The sequence below is a fragment of the Mobula hypostoma genome, chromosome 20, assembly GCF_963921235.1.
Source record: "Mobula hypostoma chromosome 20, sMobHyp1.1, whole genome shotgun sequence".
NCBI classification, from domain to species: Eukaryota; Metazoa; Chordata; class Chondrichthyes; order Myliobatiformes; family Myliobatidae; genus Mobula; species Mobula hypostoma.
The window spans coordinates 52,064,131-52,083,971 of record NC_086116.1 but is presented as its reverse complement, the minus strand read 5'-3'; the positions used below and the strand labels follow the sequence as shown (position 1 = coordinate 52,083,971).

The following is a 19,841-nucleotide window of genomic DNA, read 5'->3' as shown; positions in this document are numbered from 1 at the left end:
TCTTTGGTCTGCCCGAAACTTGACAATCTACCAGCACATGGAGATGTCCGTGGGAGAATGCAGCCGACTGGCACATTCTCGGCTGCAGGAGTACGTGCTGAGGGACGCACTGAAACTCGGTGCAGCCACCGCAAGGGCCCGGTGGGGAAGGACCAATGTATAGGTTTCTCCACCCATGGGAGTGGGAGGGGTCAGGGGGGCAGGGAGTATACCCCTCAACTGAACTGAACTACTGGAGTGCCACGTGGGTGGCTATAAATACGGATATGTACTGACTATAATGGAAACGTATGTAAAGGATGGAAAGGTATTGAATGCTTTATTGTATATATTTATTTTTGAATAAAGTATATTTTGAAATAAAAAAAACCTGTATCTTCCACCTGATGGCAGCAGTAAGAAAAGAACATGGCCTGGGTAGTGAGGATTTTGATGATGAATGCTATTTTTTTACAGCAACGTTTCATGTAGATGTGCTCAGTGGTTGAGAAGGTTTTACCTGTGATGTAGTGGGCTGAATCCAATACCTTTTGTAGAATTTTCCACACAAAAGCATTGGTGTTCCCATACCAGCAGTAATGAAGCCAGTCAGCACATTTTCCACCACACATCCATAGAAGTGTGCCAAGGTTTTTGATGACATGCTGAATCTCAGCAGACTGCTGAGGAAGTGAAGGTGCTGTTGTGCTTTCTTCACGATTTTATTTTTATATATATAAAATTTATATATATCAACCTGCGCAGGTTGACTGTGTGGTTAAGAAGGTATACGGTGCATTAGCCTCTATCAACTGTGGGGTTTGTTCAAGAGCTGAGAGGTAATGTTACAGCTATATAGGACCCTGGTTAAACACTACTTGGAGTACTGTGCTCAGTTCTAGTCACCTCACTACAGGAAAGACATGGAAACCATAGAAAGGATGCAGAGGAGATTTACAAGGATGTTGCCTGGATTTGGGAGCATGCCTTGTGAGAATAGGTGAGTGAACTTGGCATTTTCTCCTTGGACCAACAGAGGATGAGACGTGACCTGATAGTGTATAAGATGATTTGAGGCATTGATTGTGTGAATAGTCAGGGGCTTTTTCTCAGGGCAGAAATGGCTAACATAAGAAAGCACAGTTTTAAGTTGCTTGGAAGTAGGTGCAGAGGAGATGTCAGGGGTAAGTTTTTTACGCAGAGAGTGCTGAGTACGTGGAATGGGCTGCCAGCGATGGTGGTGGAGGTGGATACGATAGGGTCTTTTAAGAGACTCCTGGATAGGACTATGGGTAACCCTAGGTAATTTCTGAAGTAAGCACATGCTCGGCATAGCATTGTGAGCCAAGGGCCTATATTGTACTGTAGGTTTTCTTTGTAAGTTTGTCAAACAGTACCTGCTTTTGCTGAATTCATACTGCGTCTGCCTGATGCATCCATTTCTTTCCAGATATCTCACTATTTCTTCTTTTATGATAGCTCCAAACATGCTCCCAACCACAGATGTTAAACTAACTGGCCTATAGTTACCTGTCTTTTGACTGCATCCTTTTTTGAACAGTGGCACGACATTCATTATTTTCGAATCTGCCAGGACCTGCTCAGTCCAGAGAATTCTGCTAAATCATCACCAAAGCCTCAACTATAACTTCTGCTATTTCTTTCAGTACCCTGGGATGTATTCCATCAGGACCAAGGGATTTATCTCTCTTCAGACCCACAAGTTTACTCAGCACTACCTCTTCAGTGATAGCTATTGTATCGAGGTCCTCACCTCCCATTGCATCCATAACATCTCTTTGGCATGTTAGATGTGTCCTCCACCATGAAGACCAACACAAAATAGTCTTTCAAAAGCTTGGCCATTTCTACATTACCCAATATCCATTCCCTCCTCTTGTCATCCAAGGGACCTACATTTACTTTAGCCAACCTTTTTCACTTTACATAATTATAAAAATGGATTGTAAAACTTTTTATATTTTGTGCCAGTTTATCTTCATAATCTAACTCTCTAATCTTCTTGATCCTATGCCAATTTGCATGTGGCTTGGGTAGTAATCCAGAGATTACTCCCTACTTGGTTCTGCTTTTTAATTTAGTCCCTAGCTGCTCAAATTCCCTCTGAAGAACCTCATTTACTCATTCTACCTATATGTTGTTGGTACCCACATGGACCACAACAGCTGGATCTTTCCCCTCCCACTGCAAGTTCCTCTGCAGGTCAGATAAGATGTCCTGAACCCGGGCACCAGGCAGGCAACACAGTCGTCAGGACGCTCTATCCCTGCGACAGAGAACTCTTGTCTATTCCCCTGACTATATTATCCCCAATTACCACTACATTTCTCTTCACTCCCTCCTCTTGAATGGCTCCCCGAACTAGAGTGCCACAGTTAGTTTGCCCATCCTTCCTACGGCCCCCACTCTCACCCACATGGGGAGCAAGACTCTCAGACCTGTTGGACATGCTCAAGGGCTGAGGCTTCTCCAGCACTGTCTCTTGGAGTCTGTAGGAGGCAAAGAAATTATTGTTGAGGGTGAGGAGCAGTTCTGCCAGATGGAGGATAGTAGTCGTATCGGGGAGCTGGTTAGTTCTTTTGTGGAGAAAGAAGTGGAGAGCTTTGAGACCTTCTTGATGAGGATAGAAGTGTACAGGGACTGGACATACATGGTGAAAATGTTGTGGTCAGGGCCAGGGAACTGAGAGCTAGTGAGTAAATCAAGAGCATGAAAAGTGTCATGGATGCAGGTGGGAAGGAACCAAACCAAGGGGAACAGAATGGAGTCAAGGTCTGAGGACTTGTGTTCATTGAGGCAGGAGCAGGCAGAGACAACGGGTCGACGTGAACTGTTAGGTTTGTGGATCATGGGTAGGAGGTAGAAGTGAGCAGTGCAGAGTAAGGGAACTAGAGCTTGGTGACAGTGAATAGGAGTTCTCCAGAGTTGATGCGCTTGATAGTGGAATGCTCCTCTTGCACGATGTGGGGAGGCAGGGAGACCTCCAGTGTCTCTGACAACCACACCTCCAATAAGTACATCCATCTGCAGTTTCTTTCAGACCATGTTAAGGAACTGGAGCAGGAATTGGATGATGATTCTGGGGGCTGAGAGGTTGACTGACAGGACACAGAGGGAAATATTTATACCCAAGGTTCAGGTCACAGGTAACAGGGTGACTGTCAAGAGGGGGAAAGGAGATAAGCAGGCAGTGGAGAGTACCTCTGTCTGTTCCCCTCAACAACAGGTACACCACCGTGGATACTGAGGGATAACTAGCAGAGGATAGTCAGTGGTTTGGTCTCTGAGACTGCATCTGGTTCTGTGGCTCAGTAGGTCGGGGAGGAGAGGAGTGCAGAAATGACAGGGCAGTTTGATATTTGGAGGACCGGACAGGAGATTTTGTGGACATGAAAGAGACACCCAGATGTTGCCACTCAGGTGCCAGCATCAGGGATATCTTGGATCAGGTCCAGAGCATTCTTAAGGGAGAGGGTTCCCAGCCAGAATCATGGTACATATTGCTAAGAATGACATACAAGGGGTGATTGATAAGTTTGTGCCTAAGCTAGCAAGAGTCAATTTTTGAAAACCTAGCACATTTATTTTTCAACATAGTCCCCTCCTACATTTGCACACTTAGTCCAGCGGTCGTGGAGCATACAGACCTCCAGAAAGTGTCCACAGTGGGGGTGATTGATAAGTTTGTGTCCTAAGGTAGAAGGAGATGAGTTACTCTGAGTGATTATGCAGAAAGTTTGAAGTTAATAACTCATCAGGGATGATTGATAAGTTCGTGGCCTAGGGTAGAAGGAGATGAGGGGATATGTTGAAAAATAAATATGCTAGGTTTTCTAAAATGGACTCCTTCTACCTTAGGCCACAAGCTTACCAATCACCCCTCGTATGTTTTGTATGTTGTCTGAATCTACATGCCTGTGATATTGCTGCAACTTTTTCATTGTATCTGTAATTCACAATACTTAAGCATATGACAATAAACTTGACCTGGAATCAGTATGTAGGCCACAGTGTCATGTAGTTTACCTACTGACTTTGAAGGGTTGAATGTCAGATGAGTAAACAATAGAAACGACATGAGTGAGTGGTATAATGTTGAGTTATTCCCACCGTCTCTCTCTTTGATTATCAGTTTGGTCAGGAGATTTGGATGAGGCTTTTGCTCTGTCAGGTTTTACTGTATCTAGACATATGCCAAAGACCAAGAATTGTTTGCAAAATTGACAAACAGTTGGTTGAATTGATTTTTGAACAGACAAGAGGTTTTCATGTAATTGTGTAAAGGTATTTATGGGCCCATTTCTTCTTCTGCAGACTAGTCAGTTTTGTAAAATTTCATTCCCTGCAACTATTCCAGTGTATCCACCCCACATCCTTTACTTCACTCCCATGTGCGGTGGTCTGGACCCAACACACCAGGTGTAGATGAAGTGAAAGTTAATCTATGCCGAATTCTCCTCAGTTCAGCACTAAGTACAGTGATGAGTAGGAAGCAACACGAAGGCTACTGGAAACTGGACTCACACAGTAACAAAAACACAGCTCAGGATGTAATTCTCTTTATTATTGGCTGAGAAACTAAACGGTACAGTCACCACATACACCGAGTGCAACAAAGAAGAAATCATGGCACTGAATCCATCGCTGGAAAGGATGAGTGGATGGTTCTGGAGTCTTCTAAATACAGTGAAGTTTGTAGGCACAAATAAAACCTTCTTCCATATTACAGGCAGAATCATTCCACTCTGGAGAACCTTGAAGCAGAGAAAAGGAATCCAACATTGACCTGTTAGTCTACAAGTATAATGTTGCAGATGCCAAAAATCTGAAAATAATTCTGGAAATACTCAGTAGGTTAGGCTGCAGGTGTGGAGAGAGAAATGGGAAGGTCATTAATGGAAACTTAATCTCGGTTTCTCTCTCCACAGATGCTGCCTCATCTTCTGAGGATTTCCAGCATTTTCTCTTTTCTGTTTAATCTAAATGTTTCCTCTTCTTGAGTCACTGTCTGTGAGCCATGGATAATTCCTGTCCTTGATACATGAGTTCGCCTTGTAAATAAAGGAAGTCACTTCCTGTTGTGGTCCATGTGCAGTCAGTGTGTCCTGCTGAAACTTGACATCTCACTAAATTCACTGAGAATTTGGATTGTTTAAGACTAAAGTGGCTGGGCTCATCCTGGGCTGGATCTCCCTGTGAACTGAGCAACAAGCCTGTCCCATCAGACATACACTAAGCCCTCACCATTTCATAAACCTCCAACTGTAAGCAGAATGAGGAAACTCTGGAATGTAGAAGATGAATGTAGTATATCTAGTTTCAATTTCACTGTGAAAAGTTTTATTTTTCATTTATGTTATCAGAAGGAAACTAGAGGCTCCTGACCCAGTCTTCATCAGGCGATCAGAGGTGGAGAACTTTATATTCTTGGTGTTATCTTTTCAAAGAATGTGTCCTGTAAGCTAGCAAATAAATGCCATTATAAAGAAGGTATGGCAGGACCTCTGCTTTCTTTGAAGTTTGTGACAATTCAGTGTATCATCTAAAAATATGACAAACTTCAAAAGATGCCCAATAGGGAGTATACTGACTGGTTGCATCACAGCCTGGGATAGAAACACCAGTGCCCTTGAACGAAAACCATCAAATCGTAGTGGATACAGCCCAGTCCATCACACGTAATGCTCCCTCCACCACTGAGCACAGTTACAAGGAGTGCTGTTGCAGGAAAACAGCTTCTATTATTAAGGACCTCCACATGCTCTCTTCTTGCTGCTGCCATCAGGAAAAAGATACAGGAACCTTGGGTCTCACACCATCAGGAACAGTTATTACTCCTCAACCATCAGGCTCCTGAACCAGAATCAATAACTTCACTCAGCCCAACAGTGAACTGATACCAAAACCCATAAAATCACTTTCAAGGACTCTACAACTCGTGTCTCAATATTATTTATTAGTTATTTACCTACCATTATTATTTGCTTCTTTCTTTTGTATTTACACAATTCATTGTCTTTTGCACATTGGTTGTTTGTCCATGTTTCTGGGTATTTTTCACTGATGCTATTGGCTTTATTTGTATTTACTGTGAACGCCCAAGCAAATGTATCTCAGGATACTTTATTGTAACATAACTGTGCATTGATATTAAGTTTACTTTGACCTTTACTTTGTTTCTTTATCTGCAGTGACACAAACCTGATATGCATCCCTTGTATGTTGTTCCACCTACAAGCTCACATTGAGATGAACCTGACCAAGGGTTTTCACTGTGAAATATTAACTCTGTTGCTCTCTCGGTAGATACTGCCTGAGCTGTTGAGAGTTTTGAGAAATTGTCTGTCTTTTTTCATCTTCATACACTGTCTGTTCCCCTGTCTCTGCATTACATCCCATTAATCTCCTCTGACTGCTGGGCAATGAGTCCAGTTCAGCTGAGCATGGGGCTGGTTCATTCCTTCCGTTGTGACAGGCCTCTTCAATACTGTGTCTGAAATGGATTGCAAAGAAAATAACATTTCTCTCACTGTTACACTTACCTGGAATATGATGAATGTTCACACAGTCTTCATTGCCATGGTAACTATTAGGTTCATCTGCAGCCCATCCTCCATAAGTGTAGGAAGTTCCATCAATCCATGTGAAAGTCCCTTCCTGTGGGATATAAATCAGTGATTATTTTTGTGGGAACACTGAGTAACCTGTCACTTACTGGTACAGGGAGGAGCTAGACCTGATCCAGAGTGAGACCGGAATATGAGCAGCCAGGACAAACAGGGCAGTGAATGACCTTTTAACTGACAGACTGTCAGGGTGGGGGAAATCTCATGGAAGTAACAGAATCCTTGGAACAAAAGAAACCGGATCTGAGAGTAAAAGTCAGGGAGAAGGAATAATGACAACTCTGACAATGAGTCATTGAGCACAAATACACAGACTGATCTCATAAACACCAGAAGGACTTGCACAGCACATGAATGGACACAGACTACAAAACCAAATGGGAATTGGAGATGGGACTTTAAAAGGGAGCTGAGGACAACATAATTGCACAAAGGGTAGTGGTATGTGGAACTAGCTGCCAGAGGAAGTAGTTGAGGACAGTACAATTGTGTCTTTTAAGAAGAACTTGAACAAGAACAGGCAGGGATGGAGCTTGGAGGAAATTGGGAGCAGCTGGCTCGGCACCATGTTTGACATGGACTAGTTGAGTTGTAGAGCCTGGTTCCATGCAGTCGTCGTCATCATCATCATCAGGTGCCATGCCCAGTTTGAGCTTTGACTTCCATGGCCCACACACTCCTGTTTCAGGTCAAGTGGATCAATTCATTGGTATTCATTCATGAGGAAATCTGCAGATTCTGGCATTTCAAGCAACACACAAAAGTTGCTGGTGAACAGGCCAGGCAGCATCTCTAGGAAGAGGTACAGTCAATGTTTCGGTCTGAGACCCTTCGTCAGGACTAACTGAAAGGAGAGCCAGTAAGAGATTTGAAAGTGGGAGGGGGAGGTGGAGATCCGAAATGATAGGAGAAGACAGGAGGGGGAGGGATGGCACCAAGGGCTGGACAGTTGATTGGCAAAATGGATACGAGAGGATTATGGCACAGGAGGCCTAGGGAGAAAGAAAAGGGGGAGGGGGAAGCCCAATGGTTGGGCAAGGGGTATAGTGAGAGGGACAGAGGGAGAAAAAGGAGAGAGAGAAAAAGAATGTGTGTGTATATAAATAAATAACGGTTGGGGTACGAGGGGGGGGATGTGGGGCATCAGCGGAAGTTTGAGAAGTCAATGTTCATGCCACCAGGTTGGAGGCTACCCAGATGGAATATAACGTAAACACGAGGAAATCTGCAGATGCTGGAAATTCAAGCAACACACATCAAATTTGCTGGGGAACGCAGCAGGCCAGTCAGCATCTCTAGGAAGAGGTACAGTCGATGTTTCGGGCTGAGACCCTTCGTCAGACGAAGGGTCTCAGCCCAAAATGTCAACTGTACCTCTTCCTAGAGATGCTGCCTGGCCTGCTGCGTTCCCCAGCAAATTTGATGTGTGCTGCTCAGATGGAATATAAGGTGTTTTTCCTCCAACCTGAGTGTGGCTTCATCTTTACAGCAGAGGAGGCCATAGATAGACATATCAGAATGGGAATGGGACGTGGAATTAAAATGTGTGGCCACTGGGAGATCCTGCTTTCTCTAGTGAACAGCGCTATGTCATTTGTCTTTGTCTTCCTCTTGCTTTCTTCCCTTCAATCTTTCCCATAATTGCCATGCATTCTAACTCCTCTTTTCCTAATCACATGTCCAATTAAGTTACATTGCCCTTTCATGATCTCATACATTATTTCTCTTTTTGTTTGCTCTGTTCATGACATCCTCATTAAATATTTGTTTCGTCCATGATATTCTTTGTATCCTCCTCAAAAACCACATCTCTGCTGCTTCAATTCGATTCCTCATGTTACTAGATATTGTCCAACATTGAGTCATATAACATAACTTGATAAACGTAACCTTTCAGTACTCTGAGATGGGTTGTCATGCCTAGTTTAGTATTGGTCAGTGTACTCTTCGTTCTCATAAAGGTGTCTTTTGCCATCCCTATTCTTTTGATGTCCATGTCGCACCTGCCATCTGATCTCACCCAGCTTCCTAAGTAGCAAAAATTCTGTACTTGTTTTGTGTCTTCCCCATTTATTCTCAGCCTGCAGATAAGATTCTCCTTCTTTTTGGATATCACTGTAGATTCTGTCTTTTTGCAATTGATAGATAGACCCATTTTTCGCACTTCCTTCAACAATTATATCAATTAAGTTTTGTAGTTCTTCCTCCGTACTTGCAATTAACACAGTGTGATCTGCATATCTGAAATTACTGATGTTTTCGCCGCCAACTTTGATTCCCAAGATGGTTCTTGTTTTTTATAATATTGTTTCACTGTACACATTACATAAATCAGGGGAGAGAAAACACCCTTGTCTAATGCCTCTTGATTTTTGTAAACTGACTCACTTCTCCATCTATTCTTACAGCGGCAATTTCTTCCCAGTACAGATTTCCGATTAGGCAGAGGTCTTTCGAATCTAGATCTAGTTTTCTGTAATATTTAAAATAACTTATTGTGCTTCATTTTATCAAATGCTTTTGCATAGTTGATAAAACAAACAAATCTTTTTGCACTTGAATAGCTCCTAATAGTATGCTTAACATCAATATTGCATTTCTTACACCTTTGTCTTTCACAAAACCACATTGTTCTGTACCTATTTCAGCTTGTATCTTACTTTTAGCTCTTGTCATTAGTGTCCATGCAGTATTGTTCTCCAATCCTATAACTCTGTAATCCTGGTCTGACCAGACCTGCTGTACGGTGAATTGTTCCATTTTACTGTTACATAAAGAACTGAGAGGGTTTGGAGCAGTGAACTGATCACAAAACAGAGGTAAGGAAAATTCAACAGGCCGAGGCTTTTTCTCCACAAGAGAGGAGATTGCGGTGTGAGCAGCCGAGGGTCATCCTCACTATGAAGAATTTATTGGGTGGATGTGAAGAGGATATTTTCTCGTGTGTGAAACCAGGTTTACTGTCTCCCCGGGAGGGGGGAGAAGATGGCGGCACAACAGCAGCGCGCGCGGCCACTTCAGTGATGATATCTGTTATCTGTCAAGTAGGGGACCATGCACAATTCTGATTTGTTGGAGACGGATGTGAGAGCACGGAGGAACATCTGGAAAACTTCTGAAATGCCCACTTCGCTGCCGCTGCTACTGTGTGGTAACCGGAACCTCCAGAGCTGAAGGCCCCGAAATCCTCGGCTTTGCGTGTTTCAGCGGCCGGGGAGAGGTTGAAGGCGCTTGGCAGAGGATGGCGCTCGGGAGGCTGTATGGGAGGGGCTGGTCGGAAGCTCGAAGTTTTCGGATGGATGGACTCGGGGTTGGCTGCTTCCAAGGTATCGGCAAGTTGATGGTGCCTGGAGGTTTATGGCAGGGAGTTTTTCCCTTTCGCCGCCTGCTATCAGGGACTTGGGAGTCGATCGACTCGGGACTTTGAGACTCTTTTGTTACTGTGCCCATGGTCTGTTCTTCATCAAATTATGGTATTGCTGTGCACTGCTGTAACTATATGTTATAATTATGTGGGTCTGTCAGTTTTAGTCTTTGGTCAGTCCTGTTTTCTGTGATATCATTCCGGAGAAACATTGTATTATTTCTTAATACATGTATGCATTTTTAAATGACAAAGAGGACTGAGTGTTCTCATAATCTTAAATAAATAAAAATAAGTCAAAGAGAAAACAGATGTAAATCTTCTTGACTTGATTTTGGTGGGCATGTGGAGCGCTGGACCACAAGTAATTAAAGCAGAGAGCACAGAGGCACTTAAGAGAGGGTAGGTAGAGAAAGGAACAGATGGAAGTGTTGATGGGTTTGGATGGGGGGGGGGAGGCTCCTGAGGAGCAGCAACATTACCACAGGTCCCGTGGGCCAAGTGTCCTGTTTCTGTACTCCACATGCAGGGGACACCCTCATTCCACAAACACTACAGGTATCAGAATACACAGTGGTGTACAATTCCCAGGTTCTGGAATTAAAACAGTTATGGAAGTCCAGCTCCAGAGATTCTGGATTCTGTCCCCATTGTCTACGGAATGGGAAGGGTTTAGTTTATCTCTGATGGTACAGGCATGTTGTCCAGTCCACATGGGGAGTTCCATTCAGAGTGAGCCCAGACAGTTCAGTCTGGAACTGTACAAATGTCCTGTGAACATTGAGGTGTCAGGTTTCAGCAACACACTCTGACTGCACATGGACCACAACAGGAAGTGACTCCCTTTATTTACAAAGCAAATTGCCTGATCATAGTCGGGGAAAATTCATGGCTCACAGACACGGACTGAAAATGATGACACATTTAGATTGAACAAAAAAATGCTGGAAACACTCAGGTTTAGTTTGCCAAGTATCTTATCGCTTTGATTAATCTTTTTTCATTGATTTACAATTACTAAGTTTCCCGGTGATTTAATGTTAAAGGGTTCCTTGCATTCTTAGGTCTTTTTTTGGGGTAAGGTGATTCATGAGATTTATTTCAATTTCATATCCCCACAATCTCTGAATTCTCAAGTTCTATATTCAGTGAACAGAGGCATCACTCTGCACACCAGCATTGTCCATTTTGGGAACAAAAATGCATTTGCTACAGGGAAAGGTTTAATTAAAACCTAAACATTGAGAATCAGACAGAATGAAGGGAAATGAGAGTTGTGTTAATCTGAGATCATACCATCACAGTAGAAGAACAGGATAGATAACAGATCAGGTACATCAGTGAGGAGATCAGGGTTCTCACCAGGTACCCAGCACAGCCACATTGTCTGTCTACATATTGAATTTCCATATGCAGAGCATACGGCACTGATTCCATAAGGCCCCTGCATGGGAACACATCCTAACTCTAAAATGAGTTTCTAACATATAGAACAGTGACCCTCAGAATCACTAGTTTCAATAACTGTAAGGCACAACTACAATTAATATTCAGATGTTAGAACCAGATGGTTGTGTCTAGGGTGGCCAAGGAGATCATTTGGATTATGGAGGATCACTTGACTCGGCATAGAGAAATATTTCTATTTGTGGAAAAAGCAGGGGGAAGTTACTGATCAATCTAGTTGATGCCTGATAGGAAACACTCTTCTCCTGAGTCACTGATAAATCCAGCAGCTACCTGGAGAGAAATCCTTTCCTCCAAAGTGTTTAAGATGTGACTCACAGGGCTTGTTTAAGAACATTTAAGGAACAACAGAGATACTCATGAGGGAGAAAGGAAAGTCACACTAATCCTGTCAGATGCAGGATGGAGAGAGGAGTCTCATGTGGAGATAAAGAATGACATAAACATGTGGGATTTATTTGTTCACAGGACGTGGTGACACCGGTCAGACCAGCATTTATTGTTCTACCCTGATCATCCTCTGACCATTTCAGAGGGCAGGGAAGAGTCAACACATTGATGGATCTCTGGAGTCACAGTGAGGCCAGACTGGGGAAGGATGGCAGATTCCTCATCCTGAAGAACAACAATGAACCAGATGAATTTTTACAATAGTTAGGTAGTTCCATTGTCATTATTTATGATTGCATTTTATTTACTTGGATCCAAATTCCCTGGCTGCTGGGATGGAATTCAAATTCATGTCCCAGGATCATTAGGATATATGCAATAACTTAACCACTACACAGTCTCACTCTTGTTACTCTGCAGGATGTCCGGTGTAATTCTTTCTGTGGTGGTAATGTAACATGTCATATTAATCTCACCTCTAATCTGTCATTCATGCCAATCCATGCCCTTGGCTTGCTTTCATCCACAGCACTGACCACATCAGAAGTGAAGTTGTTATGGATGCTTGACATCACTGATGCCAGATGTCCAGAATGTGGGAGCTGATTGCAGAAATCCTTTAAACAAAATAAATACTTTCTTTTGTTGCTGAGAATCACCATTCTTCACTCTCCGAGACATCCCTCTGTAAATCAACCAGCCTGATGTTGGAAATACAACAACTTTGTTCACATGAAACAAAGTTCTTTGTTGTCAAACCCACATTGTGTAAACTCCTGGATGTGGAGTTTCCCCTAAAATCCAAATATTTCGCCCATTAACCAACTGATAGAAACCAGCGCCCACAGCTGCAGTGAAACACCCTGGAACACAGGGACTCATCATGGACAATTCAACTAGAGGCTGCGCTGTGAGTTCATGGGAATGAACCAGCAGAGCCCAATATTCACCAGGCCTCCCACAGAAATCACTTATTCCAGGGACTTACCTCAGCTGCCATCCATGCCTTTTTGTCACTGAAAAACCGGTAACAGGAGTTTAAAGGAGGAAAATAAAACCAGTTTTCATCACAGGGTCCTCTGGATAGTCTATAGTTTTGAAGGTCCCGCTGAGTCCTCTTCAGAACCAAAGAATTGTTTGTCCCTTTCAGTGAAAGAGAATTAGAATTTAAACCAACTACAATCACCAAAGTGCCAGTTACAAACAGTCACAGATTTTGCTGTTTCACAGCACCAGACCTTGACGGACACACAGAAGGTCAGGGTTCAAGGGGAGGAAGGAGCACCGGCTGTAGACCTAATGTGATCTCCCCCAGTCCACCTCTTGCAAAAGGGGAAAGGGACAGATGGAGGAACTGCAGGCTGATCGGCCTGACACAGGGAGTGGACAAGGTGTTGGGAAATGATCTGAGTGACAGCACAACTCGTCATTTAGAGCGGTGTAGTTAATCAAGGTCAGACACACAGAGATGTGAAAGCAAGGTTGTATTTGACTAACAAATGAACAGGCAGTGTTCATGTGCTGTGCTGTTTACTGCATTCCAACTGGATCTACGGAAATGTTGTCCAAAGTCCACAAGGTTTTGCATTCAGATTAATGAGAGCCTTGGGATCCAACAGAGAGTGACATGTTGGATTATAAAGCAAAATACTGCAGATGCAGGAAATCAAAAATAAAATCAAACTTCTGGAGCTAAAAGGTGACGCAGAGAGAGGGCAAAGAGGGAGATCAGTCAGATTGTGGGCTGTGCAGGAGGGAACACAGCACAAGGCACTGGCTTGGTTTTATTGAGGGAGCAACTCACTGAGGGTGTGTGTCCAGGGAAGATGTGTGGAGATCTGAGACATGCAGGGTAAAGGCAGCCTCAGGACTGGTGACAATTGTGCATTGGTCTGTGTGTGAGCGTGTCATACTGGGGAGAGGTGCTCGGAGCTGGGAGACACAGGCTGCATCTCTCTCCACACTCCCTGTTTACGAAGGTGAAATCTTGTAGAAGTTACAGAGCTGAAAGAGCCTTGTGGGCACAACTCCTCCATGTGGCTCCTTTCACTCCCCCTGTTCTTTACCTTATCTCACCCTGTAATCCCCGGTTGACCGGCTCACTGGCTGCAGTAAATTGCCCCCAGTGTGGGAGGGTGCAGGGGAGTCAGAGTGGTCAGAGAGAGGATGGACTGTGGAGAGACTGGAGGCTTTGTGGCCAGGTTTGTGGACAATGTGAAGATAGCAGAAGGAGCAGGAAGTGTTGAACAAGCAGGGCATCTGCAGAAAGATTTAGACATTCGGAGAATGGGTGAAGAAGCGGTAGATGGAATAGAGTATAGTCACGGTGTATACTCATGCACTCTGGGAGAAGGACTAAAGGCATAGATCATTTTCTATTCAAAAATCAGAGGTGCAAAGGGACTTGGGAGTCCTCGTGCAGTATTCCCTTGAACAATAACTTACAGCTTGAGTCTATGGTCAGGAAGGAAATTGAATGTTAACATTTATTCTGATAGGACTAGAATAAAAGCCGAGGAAGTAAGTCTGCGGCTTTATAAGGCATTATTCAAATTGTACTTTGAGTATTGTGAGCAGCTTTGACTCCTTGTCTTAGAAAAGAGGCCTCTATTTCACACTCCAATTCAATAACTTTGAGACAAAGTGTCAGACAAAAGACATTCCCTGCTGCTGCCATCCACAAATTCCCAGATTCTATCATCTATCCCACAGCCGTACACTCATTCTGATCAGCTATTTATATCTGAAAACAATAGAAGCATCAGCCGAGCCTACCTTCACCGTCACTGTTGGCCAATTTGCTCAGCAACAGAAACAGCAGCAGCAGCATCTCCACAGTGGAGTTCCGTTTCTCCGGCTCGAAGCACAAAAGGTTCAAAATCAGAGCAACAGTTCCAAAGGGATTCTGCTGCCTTCCCTCCTCTCTCTCCCACTGAGCTGACCAAAGATGTGTGTCTGATATATATACATATACGTGTATAGATCCCAGATTGTGGTGACATTTGCAACCTGGAAATTTGATTCCTTCAGCCTTACCAAAATCTATGCAAAACATTTGCTTTGAGGTGCAACTGATACATAGAGTAAAATCAGATGAAATGCAACTCATTAATTAAAAGGATTATTACAGCATCCCCTGGAGTGGAGTGGAAACCAGGGCAACACTTTGTGAGCTCTTTGTCAGTCAGGACATCGTGTGGGGTAACTGGCCACTGAGAAATGCTTCGTAACCTATTGGCCAGCCAGTGAGGAATATATAACACCGAGATCAATGAATATTATCAGTAAGAATATTGTGATGACTGTGTTTCTGGGGTGCAGATCCCAACTCCATTTTTGCAACATCCAACTTCCAGGTCTATGAGTTGCTGCCCTTCCTCCAGTTTCTGTGTTTGATTGGACTGGTTCAGCAGCAGGAAACACACAATGAGCTCCACATATTCACAGGGTGTGTATTGCAATGCAGCGGAATTGATGCAGGAATCTGGAACACCGGGAGCACTGTGTCTTCCCATTTCTGCACACACATTCCTTCACCGAGGAACCTTGTGAGAAAGATCTGGGAAATGAAGCTTAACATGTGAGCAGCATATAATGGCTCTGGGCCTGTGCTCACGAGAGTTTAGAAGTAGGAGGTGGGAATCTAATTGAATCCTACTGAATATTAAAGGCCTACATAGAGTGGATGTGGTGAGGATGCCTCTAATCGTGGGAGAGTCAAGAACGAGGACACAATTGAAGGAATTCCCTTCAGAACAGAAATGAGGGAAATTTGTTTAGTTTTGGGGTGGTGAGTTTATGGAATTCATTGCTACTGATAGCTGTGCAGACCAATCATTGGGGTATATTTAAAGGGGAGGATGATAGATTCTTAAGTAGACCATAGACCATCTGCCCATTAAGTGTGATCTGCCATTCAATCCTGGCTGATCCTTTTTTCCCTCCACCTCAACCCCAGTTCCCGGGCTTCTCCTGTAACCTTTGATGCCGTGTCCAATCAAGAACCTATCAATCTCTGCCTTAAATACACCCAACGACCTGGCCTCCACAGCTGCATGTGGCAACAAATTCCATAGATTCACTAACCTTTAACTAAAGAAATTTCTCCGCATCTCTGTTTTGAAGGGGCGCCCCTCTATCCTGAGGCTGTGCCCTTTTGTCCTAGACTCTTCCATCATGGGAAACATCCTTTCCACATCTACTCTGTCTAGGCCTTTCAACATTCGCAAGGTTACAATGAGATTCCCCTCATCCTTCTGAATTCCAGCGAGTACAGAACCAGAGCCACCAAATGTTCCTCGTATGATAACCCTTTCATTCCTGAAATCATCCTTGTGAAACTCCTCTGGACCCTCTCCAGTGCCAGTACATTTTTTCTAAGATGAGGGGAACAAAACCGTTCACAATACTCAAGGAGAGGCCTCGCCAGTGCCTTATAAAGCTTCAGCCTCACATCCTTGATCTTATATACTAGACCTCTTGAAATGAATGCTAACGTGACATTTGCCTTCCTCACCATCTACTCAACCTCCAAGTTAACCTTCAGGGTGTTCTGCACAAGGACTCCTAAGTCCCTCTGCATCTCAGATTCCTGGATTTTCTCCCGGTTTTGAAAATAGTCCATACATTTACTTCTACTACCAAAGTGCATGACCATGCTTTTTCCAACATTGTATTTCATTTGCCACTTTCTTGCCCATTCTCCTAATCTGTCTAAGCCCTTCTGCATCCTACCTGTTTCCTCAACACTACCAGAAAAGGATCCGTTAATTCCCACTCACTGCCTCTTACCAATCAGCCAATGCTCTAACAATGTTAGTAATTTTCCTGTCGTACCATGGGCTCTTAACCTGGTACACAGCCTCATATCTGGCACCTTGTCAAAGGCCTTCTGAAAGTCCAAATATACAACATCAACAGCATCCCCTTTATCTATCCCACATGTAATCTCCCCAAAGAATTCCAATAGGTTCATCAGGCAGGATTTTCTCTGAAGATAACAATGCTGACTTTGTACTACCTTGACCTTTGTCACCAAGTAGTCTCTCACCTCATGCTTAACAATTGATTCTAACATCTTCCCAACCACTGAGGTCAGGCTAACTGATCTATAACTTCATTTCTGCTGCCTTTCTCCTTTCCTAAAGAGTGGAGTGACATTTGCAATTTTCCAGTCCTCTGGCACTATGCCAGAGTCCAATGATTTTTGAAAGATCATTTCTAATGCCACCACAATCTCTAACGCTACTGCTAGGATGCAGTTCATCTGGTCCGGGTGAATTATGTACCTGTAGGTACATAATTGCCATTTGAGCACCTTTTTTTTTTCTTTTTCAATCTTTTTATTAAATTTCAGATTAATGTACATAACAATACTAATGATGCAAAGAGATCGGTGTAACATTGAAAATGGTTAACATTTACAAACATAATTCGAGTAAAATATATCATTCAAGCCTCCCAATCTCTGAGTAATTGAATATGAAAAAGAGTTTATAAAGAACCCCCAAACCAAAAAAAAACAAAGACGGGGATGTCCTATTCCCTCAGATAAGAACATAATTTGTCATTAACTCCACTCCTCCATAAATAAACAAAAAATTATTTTTAAAAATGGAGTTCTGAAAGGGACAGCTTACATCATATGAAAATGTTGAATAAACGGCCTCCAGGTTTCTTCAAATTTAACTGAAGAATCAACCATTCCACTCCTAATTTTTTCCAGGTTTAAACATAGTATAGTTTGAGAAAACCATTGAAAAGTTGTAGGAGGATCAGAATCTTTCCATTTAAGTAAGATAGATCTTTTAGCTATTAATGTAACAAATGCAATCAAACGACAAGCTGAAAAGGGTAAATGACCAACATCCATCACTGGTAATCCAAAAAACTGCAGTAATAGGGTGAGGTTTTAAATTAATATGCAAAACTGTTGAAATAATATCAAAAATATCTTTCCAATATTTATCTAAAAGAGGGCAAGAACAAAACATATGTGTCAGAGAGGTCACGTCAGAGTTACATCTGTCACACACAGGATTTATATGTCGGTAAAAACGAGCTAATTTATCCTTAGACATATGAGCCCTATGGACTATTTTAAATTGTATCAGTGTATGTCTAGCACACATTGAGGAAGTATTAACTAATTGAAGAATTTTCTCCCATTTCTCTGTAGGTAAAGATACCTGAAGTTCTCTTTCCCATTCATTTTTTATCTTATCAGATGTACCTAGATGTATTTTCGTAATTAAATCATACAAAACTGCTATTAAGGGCTTCTGATAGGGATTTAAACCTACATTTTTTTCTGTTATATTAGTTGGATGAAATATTGGAAAGTTAGGTAAAATAACATTCAAAAAACTTCTAATCTGCAGATATCTGAAAAAATGTGAACTTGGCAACTTATATTTATTAGATAATTGTTCAAACAACCTGAAACAATTATCCATGGATAAATCACGAAAGCACGCTATTCCCCTTGTTTTCCATAAAGAAAAGGCTTGATCAATTCTAGGAGGTTGAAAGAAAAAATTAGGTATAATAAGACTAGAAAAAATAAATTCGTTCAATCCAAAAAATTTGCAAAATTGAAACCATATTCATATTGTATGTTTAGTTATCGGATTAATTATTTGTTTATTCAGTTTGGTTAATGCAAAGGGGAGTGAAGCTCCTAAAATAGAAGCTAATGAGAAGCCCTGCACAGACTCACCCTCCAGGTTCACCCATCGTGGACAACGAGTTTCATCCCAATCTTGCGTCCAAAACATTAAATATCGGATATTAATTGCCCAATAATAAAATCTAAAATTCGGCAATGCTAAACCATCATCCTTTTTTGATTTCTGTAGGTATTTCTTACTCAATCTAGGTTTTTTATTCTGTCATATATATGAAGACATTTTAGAATCAATAATATCAAAAAAGGATTTAGAGATAAAAATTGGTACCATTTGAAATAAATACAGAAATTTAGGTAAAACAGTCATTTTAATAACATTAATTCAACCAATCAATGATAAGGACAGTGGGGACCATTTAGTAAATAATTGTTTAACATGGTCAATTAAAATTACTAAAAAAATATAAAGATCTATTTAAAGTTAACTTTTTACCTTTGACACCCAAATAAGTGAAATAATTTTTGCGATGAATACTGGAAAAGCACCAGGTTTGGATGGATTTACAGTAGAATTTTATAAATCTTCTTCAAATTTACTTTCATCATGGCTATGTAAAATTTTTAAGGATGCTTTACTTGTAGGTAAATTACCACAATCCTTTTATGAAGCATCCATTTCTTTAATTCCTAAAAAAGATAAAAGACCTTACTGATAGTACATCATACAGACCTATACCCCTGTTGAATGTAGATTACAAAGTTTTTCTAAAATAATAGCAAATAGATTGGAAAAGTTACTGCCACAAATTATTTCTGATAATCAGACAGGATTTATTAAAAATCTTTTTTCGTATTTCAATGTTAGGAGGTTAATGAACATTGTATATACTCCTTCATCTAAAATTCTGGAATATGTTATTTCTCTCGACGCCGAGAAGGCATTTGACAGAGTTGAATGGAAGTATATATTTAGTGTGCTTGAGAGATTCAATTTTAGCCCAAAATTTATTTCTTGGATTGAATTGATATATCATTCACCTTTGGCTTCCGTATATACCAATAATCAGAGATCCCCCTTTTTCAGGCTTTTCAGAGGTACTAGACAGGGTTGTCCGTTAAGTCCTTTGTTACTTGATATAGCTTTGGAACCCTTGGCGATTGCCTTTCATGATTCACTCAACATATTTGGAATTACTCGTGGGAATGAGATGCATAAGGTATCATTATATGTAGATGATTTGTTACTATATATATCTAACCCTGAGCACCTTTTCTATTGTAATAGTAACTGCACCTACTTCTCTTCCTTCACACACTACAACATCAGGTATACTACCCGTGTCTTCCACAGTGAAGACTGATGCAA

The 19,841-nt window shown here is 42.0% G+C and overlaps 1 protein-coding gene across 1 annotated transcript; it reads right to left on the bottom strand.

Annotated features, from left to right (window-relative positions):
- Window positions 1–4,549: 4,549 nt before the first annotated feature.
- On the bottom strand, window positions 4,550–14,756 carry LOC134359227 (C-type lectin mannose-binding isoform-like). Its single transcript, XM_063072184.1, has 5 exons — window positions 14,623–14,756; window positions 12,836–12,990; window positions 12,324–12,464; window positions 6,543–6,657; window positions 4,550–4,754 (listed from the first exon to the last, which is right to left on the bottom strand). Exons 1-5 carry the CDS (start codon window positions 14,675–14,677, stop codon window positions 4,678–4,680), a joined length of 543 nt encoding a protein of 180 aa, XP_062928254.1. The 5' UTR covers window positions 14,678–14,756; the 3' UTR covers window positions 4,550–4,677.
- Between the last annotated feature and the right edge of the window lie 5,085 nt (window positions 14,757–19,841).

What these genes read in the sequence shown, in the direction of transcription:
- LOC134359227 (XM_063072184.1), bottom strand. Translation starts at nt 14,677, where the DNA reads ATGCTGCTGCTGCTGTTTCTGTTGCTGAGCAAATTGGCCAACAGTGAC. An exon ending in GGCCAACAGTGACGGTGAAG is followed by an intron (nt 12,991 to 14,622) that starts GTAGGCTCGGCT and finishes TTTCACTGAAAG; the next exon opens with GGACAAACAATTCTTTGGTT. An exon ending in GCATGAATGACAGATTAGAG is followed by an intron (nt 6,658 to 12,323) that starts GTGAGATTAATA and finishes TATATCCCACAG; the next exon opens with GAAGGGACTTTCACATGGAT.